The following is a 12718-nucleotide window of genomic DNA, read 5'->3' as shown; positions in this document are numbered from 1 at the left end:
AGATCCTGGTCATCGTGCTACAGTATGTTGCTACAGCATAAGTGAGGACAATGGGAGGTCTTCTGTATACTTATGGCCTATTGTAACCTGGAGTCACACCTTTCCAGTACTCCTCACCCCGCCCCAAACTCCACCCTTAACACAGTTACCATTCAAAAATGATCTGTTTATCTCAAAAACATTTCATTGCGACCAAAGAGAACAGACGGAATCGACATCGTTTTCAGCAAGCCAGCTTCTTTATATGGTGCTACCCGTTCCAGGGTTAGGACTGTAACCACCAGAGGACTTTAAAATGAGCCGGAGCTGAGAGGATCACCAAAACTAAAGGTATTTTGGTTTCAGTGCATTTTCTTTAAAAAAAAAATACATAGCCTATCAATGTGTAGGCACACTGCAATAAAATGTATAATTGTGTACCAAAAATGTGAACGTGTGTTTCCAGAGCATACAACCATGCCGACAACCATCTGTGGAGATCAGTGGACAAAGGGCTGGACAACGGGCCGCACTGAAAAAACGCATGGGTTCCCAGGAAAGCGGTGAGTTTTGCTAGATTCTTAAAATGTGTTTCTGTACGCAGCATTTGTGTGTAGGAGTCACTTGTCATTCTTAATTTATCTACTGTTTCAATCATAGGCCACTGTAATCGATGGGGGCACAGGGCGGTACCATTCTGCTCATCTGATGAAGGTGCACATGGATCAGATTCAAACTTTGAAGACCGAGATCGAGTCATTGAAGGCAGACCAGCAGAAAGAGAAACATTCTCTGAGGGCAGAGATACGGCTGACAGCTGACGCATTGGTCCAGAGCCAGGTGGCATTGGCGGAGAGTCAGGCGGAGAATGACGCGTTGAAGAGGGCGAGGAACGAGATGGAGTCACAGTCCATTCCAGGCACACCTGTGAGCTCTGGAACTCCACCTCCGACAGGCAGAGTCAACAATCGTGGCGGGTTCGTCAGGTCGTCGGTTCACCATGACATTTCCATCCCTCTTCTGACACCAGAACTTGACAAACTGCTCACCAGGCACAGCAAGGGCCGTCCATACCGTTATGCTGTTCTGCTATTCCAAGGATGTATAACCGAAGAGAGATACCACGAGTGGACACAGAATACCAACTGGGATGGATCCCGAGGCAAATTTGGCTTACCAGTGAACCGCAGAGTGTTCATCATTAATACTGCGTCTCAGAAGTTTCTGCCCATGACTGATGCAACCCGAAAAAGCATTAAAGACAGAGTTAATGAGTACTTGAGATCATGGCCTGCTCTCCCTTATGTAAGGTACTTTACTATGTTTACTATGTAGGCTATGTTTACTTGTCAGGCTGCACAGTAGCCTAATAAACATATACATTTTAAAACCGTTTTTTACCACTGTAGATGATGTGTATTTATTTTTTTGAATGCAGTTCTCGGTTTACAGTAGTGATGGAAAGCTGAAGGCATTTTGAAAACATGTTTAGCAGGTTGTGAACTCTCCAAACAACATTTCCACGTTTCCACTTCCATTGGAATACAAAAGAAGCCATCCACCCATGATGTATTGGTTAGCCTACAATTAGGGTGTGGAAATGTTAGGATTATTTTGCTCTTCACTCGCAATCACTTAGTAGCCTACAGTAGGCCTAATCCCGACCGGTCACGTTCTACAGTGCCATATTTTCCTAACGGAAACACTGAGGCCTACATAGGCTACTGTAAAATGCATTTTTGTTTTTCTTGGAATAGAAACAGCATAATATTAATCAAATTAATTAAGCTACATTTCTAAAAAATCTATCCCATATACAGTGCCTTGCAAAAGTATTCATCCCCCTTGGCGTTTTTCCTATTTTGTTGCATTAGAATCTGTAATTTAAATGGATTTTTATTTGGATTTCTTGTAATGGACGTATACAAAATAGTCCAAATTGGTGAAGTGAAATTCAAAAAATAACTTGTTTCAAAAAATTCAAAAAAATTAATAACGGAAAAGTGGTGCGTGCGTATGTATTCACCCCCTTTGCTATGAAGCCCCTAAATCAGATCTGGTGCAACCAATTACCTCCAGAAGTCACATAATTAGTTAAAGTCCACCTGGGTGCAATCTAAGTGTCACATGATCTCAGTATATATACACCTGTTCTGAAAGGCCCCAGAGTCTGCAACACCACTAAGCAAGGGGCACCACCAAACAAGCGGCACCATGAAGACCAAGGAGCTCTCCAAACAGGTCAGGGACAAAGTTGTGGAGAAGTACAGATCAGGGTTGGGTTATAAAAAAATATCTGAAACTTTGAACATCCCATGGAGCACCATTAAATCCATTATAAAAAATGGAAAGAATATGGCACCACAACAAACCTGCCAAGAGAGGGCCGCCCACCAAAACTCACGGACCAGGCAAGGAGGGCATTAATCAGAGAGGCAACAAAGAGGCCAAAGATAACCCTGAAGGAGCAGCAAAGCTCCACTGCGGAGATTAGAGTATCTGTCCACTTTAAGCCGTACATTCCACAGAGCTGGGCTTTACGGAAGAGTGGCCAGAAAAAGCCATTGCTTAAAGAAAAAAATAAGCAAACACGTTTGGTGTTCGCCAAACGCATGTGAGAGACTCCCCAAACATATGGAAGAAGGTACTTTGGTCAGATGAGACTACAATTTAGCTTTTTGGCCATCAAGGAAAACGCTATGTCTGGCGCAAACCCAACACCTCTCATCACCTCGAGAACACCATCCCCACAGTGAAGCATGGTGGTGGCAGCATCATGCTGTGGGGATGTTTTTCATCGGCAGGGACTGGGAAACTGGTCAGAATTGAAGGATTGACGGATGGGGCTAAATACAGGGAAATTCTTGAGGGAAACCTGTTTCAGTCTTCCAGAGATTTGAGACTGGGATGACGGTTCACCTTCCAGCAGGACAATGACCCTAAGCATACTGCTAAAGCAACACTCGAGTGGTTTAAGGGGAAACATTTAAATGTCTTGGATTGGCCTAGTCAAAGCCCAGACCTCAATCCAATTGAGAATCGGTGGTATGACTTAAAGATTGCTGTACACCAGCGGAACCCATCCAACTTGAAGGAGCTGGAGCAGTTTTGCCTTGAAGAATGGGCAAAAATCCCAGTGGCTAGATGTGCCAAGCTTATAGAGACATACCCCAAGAGACTTGCAGCTGTGATTGCTGCAAAAGGTGGCTCTACAAGGTATTGATTTTGGGGGGGGGGGGGGGTGAATAGTTATGCACGCTCTAGTTTTTAGTTTTTTTGTCTTATTTCTTGTTTGTTTCATAATAAAAAATATGTTGCATCTTCAAAGTGGTAGGCATGTTGTGTAAAAAAAACAATTTTTATTCCAGGTTGTAAGGCAACAAAATAGGAAAAATATCAAGGGGGGTGAATACTTTCGCAAGCCACTGTAGTCTGTTCTAACAAAAAAAGCTTTTAAAATCTCTAGTACATCCAATATTAAAAACAGTCAAATGCATTCCTGAATTAAATCGCTTTAGCTGACATGTTGCGGTTTATTAATTGTTTAATTATTCAAGGGTCCCTTTGTTATTTCATTTTATAAGTAAAATGCTTGACTGTATTTAAAGACATGGATGACTTGTATGCTTTGCCAATAGGTAAGTTACCCTAAAACAGGCACGGTAAACAGGACTCTTAGGCCTACAGCGCCATGTCATTTCAATAACTTAGCTTCTCAAAGATGACCTCTTGTGGTCAAACTAGCACTAACTAGCATTAATGGCAACAATGGCTGACACTTAAATAACATTTACATTTACATTTTAGTCATTTAGCAGACGCTCTTATCCAGATCGACTTACAGGAGCAACGTACCATAGAATTCTGCTGCACCCCGCAAGATGTGCTGCAGTACCACGCATAGTTCCTCCATTTGTTTTTGTTTTTCCTCTAACTTGTTTTGTATCTCTGTAGTACCGTTTTTATTGCTATCTACCAGTACTGTTAGTTCCTGAATTTCCCTTGTTAGTCTTGTCTCTATCAACACAAACTGCTTTTTCTTTGCTGGTGAATATGGAATTGAATGGCCTCTGAAGTACCATTTAAAGGTATCCCAAACAAGAAGAGGATTTGCTGAACCTATATTGTAATGTACATTTATGTTATATTACTGCCATAAGAGGTATCATGATGGTCAAAAATAGAGATTTCAAATGTCTGATGTTTAGAATTCAAGAAACAGGTTCTAGCAATATGCACAAAGCAACTGATGTTATCATGTTATTTTTGTTCGCGTTTTTTTCCTTACCTGTTTGCCTGTGAGCCACATATGTTAGAACATTTAGTCAGGATATTATGTGTGTAGTAGATCTGACGTCATTAGTTGTGGTCTGTAGTTATGTTGTTGTGGTCATACGTTGTGTGGTTCAGTAGTTTTGTGGTTAGTAATTGTGTGGTTGTGGACAGTAGTTTTCGTCTGTAGTTGTGGTCAGTAGTTTTAGTAAGTAGTTGTGTGGTTCATTAGTTATGGTCAGTAGTTGTGTAGTTGTGGTCAGTAGTGGTCAGTAGTTGTGGTCAGTAGTTGTGGTCATTAATGGTCAGTAGTTGTGGTCAGTAGTTTAGTGGTTGTGGTCAGTAGTTGTGGACAGTAGTTGTGGTCAGTAGTTGTGTGGTTATGGTCAGTAGTTGTGGTCAGTCGTTTTGGTAAGTATTATGCAAAAAAATATAAACGCAACATGTAAAGTGCTGGTCCCATGTTTCATGAGCTGAAATAAAAGATCCCAGAAATGTTCCATATGCACAAAAAGCTTATTTTGCAAAAATGTTGTGCACAAATTTATTTACATCATTTTTAGTGAGCATTTCTCCTTTGCCAAGATAATCCATCCACCTAACAGATGTGTCTTATCAAGAAGCTGATTAAACAGCATAATCATTACACAGGTGCTCCAGGTACAATAAAAGGCCACTCTAAAATGTGCAGTTTTGTCAAACAACACAATGCCACAGATATGCCAAGATTTGAGGGAGCATGTAATTGGCATGCTGACTGTAGGAATGTCCACCAGAGCTGTTGCCAGAGAATTGAGTGTTCATTTCTCTACCATAAGCTGCCTCCAACATCCTTTAAGAGAATTTGGCAGTACATCCAACCGGCCTCACAACCACAGAGCAAGTGTAAACACGCAAGCCCAGGACCTCGACATCCGGCTTCTTCACTTGAGGGATCATCTGAGATCAGCCACCCGGACAGCTGATGAAACTGTGGGTTTGCACAGCCAAATAATTTCTGCACAAACTGTCAGAAACCGTCTCAGGGAAGCTCATCTGCGTGCTCGTCGTCCTCACCAGGGTCTTGACCTGACTGCAGTTCGGCGTTGTAACCGACTTCAGTGGGCAACTGCTCACCTTAGATGGCCACTGGCACTCTGGAGAAGTGTTCTCTTCACTGATGAATCACGGTTTCAACTGTACCAGGCAGATGGCAGACAGCGTGTTCGGCATTTTGTGGGCGAGCGGTTTGCTGATTTCAAAGTTGTGAACAGAGTGCCCCATGGTGGCAGTGGGGTTATGATATGGACAAGCATAAGCTATTGACAGCAAACTGAATTTTATTTTATCGATGGCAATTTGAATGCACAGAGATACTGTGACGAGATCCTGAGGCCCATTGTCGTGCCATTCATCCGCCGCCATCATCATGTTTCAGCATGATAATGCATGGCCCCATGTCGCTAGGATCTGTACACAATTCCTGGAAGCTGAAAATGTCCCAGTTCTTCGATGGCCTGCATACTCACCAAACATGTCACCCATTAAGCATGTTTGGGATGCACTGGATCGGCGTATACGACAGCGTGTTCCAGTTCCCACCAATATCCAGTAACTTTGCACAGCCATTGATGTGGAGTTGGACAACATTCTACAGGCCACAATCAACAGCCTGATCAACTCTATATGAAGGAGATGTGTTGCACTGCATGAGGCAAATGGTGGTCACACCAGATACTGACTGGTTTGCTGATCCACACCCCTACCTTTCTTTAATGCTGTCTGTGGCCAACAGATGCATATCTGTATTCCCAGTCACATGAAATCCATATATTAGGGCCTAATGAATTTATTTCAATATAGACAGATTTCCTTATATGAACTGTAAATTGTTGCATGTTGCGTTTATATTTTTGGTGAGTGTAGTTTTGTGGTTCAGTAGTTGTGGTCAGTAGTTGTGTGGTTTTGATCAGTAGTTGTGGTCAGTAGTTGTGGTCAGTAGTTTTGTGTTTGTGTTGTTGTCAGTAGTTGTGGTTGTGGTCAGTAGTTGTAGTCAGTAGTGGTCAGTGGTTATGGTCAGTAGTTGTGGTCAGTAGCTGTTTGGTTGTGGTATTTAGTTGTGTGGTTCAGTAGTTGTGAAGTCAGTAGTTGTGGTCAGTAGTTATGGTAAGCAAGTATGTGATTCAGTAGTTGTTGTCAGTAGTTGTGTGGTTGTGGTCAGTAGCTAGTTGTGGTCATTAGTGGTCAGTAGTATTGGTAAGTAGTTGTGTGGTTAAGTAGTTGTCGTCAGTAGTTGTGTGGTTTTGATCAGTAGTTGTGGTCAGTAGTTGTGGTCAGTAGCTGGGGTCAGTAGTTTTGGTCAGTAATTGTGTGTTTTATTAACTATGGTCAGGAGTTGTGTTGTTGTGGTCAGCAGGACTGGTCAGTAGTCGTGGTCAGTAGTTGTGTATTTGTATAGTTATGTTGCAGGTTCTTTGGGCCAACAAAATATGGACCTGGTAGTTGTGGTCAGTAGTTGTGTGGTCAGTGGTTGTGTTCAGTGTCTAAACTACAGACAGTTGTTGCGTGTGAAAACGGAAAGAAATGCGATCAGAAGCGATCGGGTGAAATATGAAGCGAGTGAACGGAGACAGCTTCCCTCTATCCAATCAGAGCAGCAGGATCAACATACAGCCCGCCCTTTTCTTTACAGACAGGCAAGTTGAGTTATTTAGTGCACAGGGCATGATCTTGAGAAGGAGGACGAAGCTTGTGAACATTAGAAATCTTCTCTGTATCATTCCAGGTTGTCCAGACCAGGGAAGCGTTAGAAATCTTTGCGCTAGCTGTTCCGTCCAATACAGATTCACAAAACATTGGGAATTTGTCTTTCCATTAAGAGTTTTCTCCCTCCGAGGCACGTGTTGCTCTTGCTTCGCAAGCCCCACTAACTTTAAATCAGAAGTAGGACGAAGACTTAAACTGGGACGTTTGCTGTCGCAAGTCCACTAATAATTAGAAGTGCAAAAAGGGATGTCCTGGAATAATATTTATTTAGATCTACAGTTAAATATACAGTACATACTGTATATAGCAAACACTATAATTGCTTTATTATTATTTTGCCCTGTTTTATTAATTAGGATTATGTATTCTTTCAAGGGTGTTGTGATGTGTAAATCAGATACCCGTCATCAGTTATTGCTGGTTCCTCAAATTATCATTTTTAACGCTAAAATATAAGAAGGATGGCGTGGACTTTTTTCCTCTGCCGAATAGGCAACGTGCAAGTAATGGACATTAAGAACTGTTCTTGTTGTTTGCAATTTCTTTCTTTCGTTTTACTGACGAACTTGGCTGATATGCGTTTCCTCTATTGTAATTGTTGGAATGCAAATAAGTGAGCCTATAATTTTTTTTGCCAATGAACTGAACGAAATGGTCTGATATCCTTTTTGTTGTGATAGACGACTGCCAACTTGCAAAGTGAGACGATAATGAGCTGATGTACATATGGACACAGTGCCTTCAGAAAGCATTCACACCCCTTTACCTTTTCCACATTTTGTTGTGTTACAGCCTGAATTTAAAATGGATTACATTGAGATTAATAAAAAATGTCTTAAGTCAATAAGTATTCAACTCCTTTGTTATGGCAAGCCTAAATAAGTTCTGTAGTAAAGATATGTTTAATAAGTCACATAATAAGTTGCATGGACTCACTCTGTGTGCAATAATATTGTTTAACATGATTTATGAATGACTACCTCATCTCTGTATCCCACACATACAATTATATGTAAATACCTCCGTAGAGCAGTGAATTTTAAACAGATTCAACCACAAAGACCAGGGAGGTTTTCCAATGCTTTGCAAAAAAGGGCACCCTATTGGTAGATGGGTAAAATAAAAGCAGACGTTGAATATCCCTTTGAGCATGGTGAAGTTTTTCATTACACTTTGGATGGTGTATCAATACCCCCAGGCACTACAAAGATGCAGGCGTCCTTCCCAACTCAGTTGCTGGAAAGGAAATCACTCAGGGATTTCACCATGAGGCCAATGGTGACTTCAAAGCAGTTACAGATTTGAATGGCTGTGATAGGAGAGAACTGAGGATGGATAAACAACATTGTAGTTACTCCACCTAATTGACAGAGTGAAAAGAAGGAAGCCTATTCAGAATACAAATCTTCCAAAACATGCATCCTGTTTGCAACAAGGCACTAAAGTAATACTGCAAAAATGTGGCAAAGCAATTCACTTTTTGTCCTGAATACAAAGTGTTATGTTTGAGGCAAATCCAATTCAACACATTACTGAGTATCACTCTCCATATTTTCAAGCATAGTGGTGGCTGCATCATGTTATGGGTATGCTTGTAATCGTTAAGGTCTGGAGAGTATTTCAAGATAAAAAATTACGGAATGGAGCTAAGCACAGGCAAAATCCTAGAAGAAAACCTGGTTCAGTCTGCTTTCCACCAGACACTGGGAGATGAATTCACCTTTCAACATGACAATAACCTAAAACACAAGGCCAAATCTACACTGGAGTTGCTTACCGAGAAGACAGTGAATGTTTCTGAGTGGCTGAGTTACAGTTTTGACTTAAATCTACTTGAAAATATATGGCAAGACCTGAAAATGGTTGTCTAGCAATGATCAACAACCAATTTAACAGAGCTTGAAGAATCTTGAAAATAATACTGGGCAAATGTTGCACAATCAATGTATGGAAAGCTCTTAGAGACTCTAAGAGACTCTTAGAGACTTACCCAGAAAGACTCTCAGCTATAATCACTGCGAAAGGTGATTTGAACATGTATTTACTCAGGGGCTTGAATACTTATCTAATCAAGATATTTTAGTGTTTTATTTTTCATATTTCTTTGTGACAATTGTCACGAATATTTCTTCCACTTTGACATTACAGCGTATTTTGTGTAGATTGTTGACAAAAAAAAGACAATTAAATCAATTTTCATCCCACTTTGAAACACAACAAACTGTGAAGATGAGGATGATGATTGCATTATTGTTGATGTCATTATTATTATTATATTATTACTATCATTATAGCTATTAATATGATCGTGTTTATGATGAATACCAATATTATTATTTGTATTAATATTATTATTACTAACTGGTGAAGATCACAAGGGAATAATTGGTAGAATCTTGGTAGTGATTACAGTGTTGATAATGGTTATTGTCGTTGTCAGTATTGGTATTGATCATATTTATATTCCAACAGCAGTAATGGTGATATTTGTATTATTATCATTATTGCTATTATTATTATTGTTATTATTATTATTATTATTATTATTATTATTATTGTTATTGTTATTATTGTTATTATTGTTATTATTGTCAATGCTGTTAATGGTGAAGACCACAAGTGAATATGGTAGAATATTGAGTACTGTTGTTAGATTATTGTTGATATTTTTTTATTTACTTTTATTTGTATGATTATTATTATTATCAATATTGAAATAGTTACTTATTATTATCTTTAGTATTATGTTCCACGTTTTCTGTTATCTGGGTATCAGTTTTCCTCCTCAGTACTATCTAATTTTCTCTATTTCTCTCTTTCTTTGTTCTTGTTTTTATTTTCTATGTCATGTTTGTTTGTTTGTTATGTGGCTAATTCCAAAAGAGGATAAGCCTCTCATGGTCATGCCATAAGCTTATAGGGTTATTGGCTGGGCACTTAAGGGGTGGCAGCATTGAAACAGGTTTTATGTGACAGCCCCAATTTCTTACATAGGCAACACCAATGGCAGTTGAAGGTGTGCTTTAGGACGCTAAAGGCTCGTTACGGGGGTGGTGTGATAGTATCAGGGACAACAGCCCCTTTTGGGACTGGGAAGGCTTTCATGGAAGGGATATTGGAAGAAAATTGGAGTTCTACTTATAGACAGTTGCAGCTACAGTATGTTGAGCAGTGCATATATTATGGTACAGGTACATGGATAGATGTCAGGCATTGAAGCTGGTAGTATTGGTAAGTATGGATAAATTCAGGGTGTTGATCATTATCATCATGGTACTTTTTGGTAATAAGTTTGCAGGCATATATTATGGTAAGTATAATTGAAATGTGTATCTCATTATGGTTAGTGGTGAAATAAGTATGCAGTGCATTCGGAAAGTATTCAGACCCCTTGACTTTTTCCACATTTTGTTACATTACAGTCTTATTCTAAAATGGATTTTAAAAAAAATTAAATCCTCAGCAAACTACACACAATACCCCATAATGAAAAAGCGAAAAAAAGTGTTTTGATTTTTTTAAAATAAAAAACAGAAATACCTTATTTATATAAATATTCAGACCCTTTGCTATGAGACTCGAAATTGAGCTCAGGTGCATCCTGTTTCCCTTGATCATCCTTGAGATGTTTTTACAACTTGATTGGAGTCCACCTATGGTCAATTAAATTGATTGGACATGATTTGGAAACGCACAAACCTGTCTATATAAGGTCCCACAGTGCATCTCAGAGCAAAAACCAAGCCATGAGGTTGAAGGAATTGTCCGTAGAGCTCCGAGGCAGGATTGTGTCAAGGCACAGATCTGGGTTGGGTACCAAAACGTTTCTGCAGCATTGAAGGTCCCCAAGAACACAGTGGCCTCCATCATTCTTAAGTGGAAGAAGTTTGGAACCACCAAGACTCTTCCTAGAGCTGGCCGCCTGGCCAAACTTAGCAATCGGGGGAGAAGGGCATTGGTCAGGGAGGTGACCAAGAACCCGATGGTCACTCTGACAGAGCTCTAGAGGTCCTCTGTGGAGATGGAGAACCTTCCAGAAGGACAACCATCTCTCAAGCCACTCCTCAGTAAAAGGCACATAACAGCCCGCTTGGAGTTTGCGCGAAAAGGCACCTAAAGACTCTCAGACCATGAGAAACAAGACTCTCTGGTCTAATGAAACCAAGATTGAACTCTTTGGCCTGAATGCCAAGCGCCACGTCTGGAGGAAACCTGGCACCATCCCTACGGTGAAGCATGGTGGTGGCAACATCAAGCTGTGGGGATGTTTTTCAGAGGCAGGGACTGGGAGACTAGTCAGGATCGAGGCAAATATGAACGGAGCAAAGTACAGAGAGATCCTTGATGAAAACCTGCTCCAGAGTGCTCAGGACCTCAGACTGGGGCAAAGGTTCACCTTCCAACAGGACAATGACCCTAAGCACACATCCAAGACAACGCAGGAGTGGCTTCGGGACAAGTCTCTGAATGTCCTTGAGTGGCCCAGCCAGAGCCCGGACTTGAACCCAATCGAACATCTCTGGAGAGACCTGAAAATAGCTGTGCAGCGACAATCCCCATCCAACCTGACATAGCTTGAGAGGATCTGCAGAGAAGAATGGGAGAAACTCCCCAAATACAGATGTGCCAAGCTTGTAGTGTCATACCCAAGAAGACTTGATGCTTTAATCACTGCCAAAGGTGCTTCAACAAAGTACTGAGTAAAGGGTCTTAATACTTATGTAAATGTGATATATCCCAAAAATATTTTTTAGAAATTATCTAACATTTCTAAAAACCTGTTTTTTCTTTGTCATTATGGGGTATTGTGTGTATATTGAGGGAAAAAAAACAATTTAATCAATTTTAGAATAAGGCTGTAACATAACAAAATGTGGAAAAAGTCAAGGAGTCTGAATACTTTCCGATGGCACTGTACATGTAAGGGATAAACACTGACGTTAGTTAGTTATAATTGTAATGGTTTAGCAGATTAGAAAAAAAGACGATCAGTAAAAAAGAAGAAGAAGCAAAAAGAGAAGAAGAGAGAAGGAAAAGAGAAGGAATATAATATATATTGTTTACAGGAAACTCACTCTACAACTACAGATGAGGTTGTGTGGAAAAAGGACATGGGCAAAGAAACTCAAAAGGGGTGATATTAATTAACAATACATTTGACAGATTGTGTGAGAGAGAATGTGCCACAACTGGGAATTACAGACGTCTCCAGCGAAACATTTAATCTCATAGTTTTACGACCTCCTAGTCATGTGTGCATTGACAGACTCCTGTGACACTGATTGCAATCCTGCCTCTGACATTGTGAACAGTACATCAATATGAAAAGCTTCTGAATGAATATACTTCACGATAAAATTACAAGGAGGAAAAGGGTATTTTTATTTTATTTAACCACAAAATAGACTTATTCATTTTCTCGCATTCTCGTCCTTCAATCTATCCAATGTACTTTTTGTTTGTCTAATCACATGCAGTATGCTGTACATAACTCATGTAAAACAAGTGTTGATAGGTATAACATCATCATTTTCAGTAAGCCAATTATACTGGTGACAGTGGCGAGACGCAGACATAATACCCATGTTACATTACTCTTAAGAAAGTTACTGCAATTGTGCCGGAGAGAGCCAAACGACAACGGCCGCCCCCTTGGCGCCCCATTTCCCCCAGCTGAGTTTGTGAGAGGGTGGTCAATGAGAGTTCTGAACAGACTCCTAGG

At 40.3% G+C, this 12718-nt stretch overlaps 1 protein-coding gene across 1 annotated transcript in view; it reads left to right on the top strand.

Annotated features, from left to right (window-relative positions):
- Nucleotides 1-12718, top strand: part of LOC311100511 (pro-neuregulin-3, membrane-bound isoform-like) — a gene marked incomplete at both ends in the record, with an annotated part of 420377 nt that overhangs the window by 381687 nt on the left and 25972 nt on the right. Inside the window, one exon of the mRNA XM_084141433.1 lies at nucleotides 640-956. Coding sequence (XP_083997559.1) covers nucleotides 640-956 — 317 coding nt within the window. The remainder of the gene's footprint in view (nucleotides 1-639; nucleotides 957-12718) is intronic.

The sequence above is a fragment of the Coregonus lavaretus genome (genome assembly GCF_964263955.1).
Source record: "Coregonus lavaretus genome assembly, chromosome: 25".
NCBI lineage: Eukaryota > Metazoa > Chordata > Actinopteri > Salmoniformes > Salmonidae > Coregonus > Coregonus lavaretus.
Note: the sequence above shows the minus strand (reverse complement) of the source record. Positions and strands in the feature narration are given on the sequence as shown.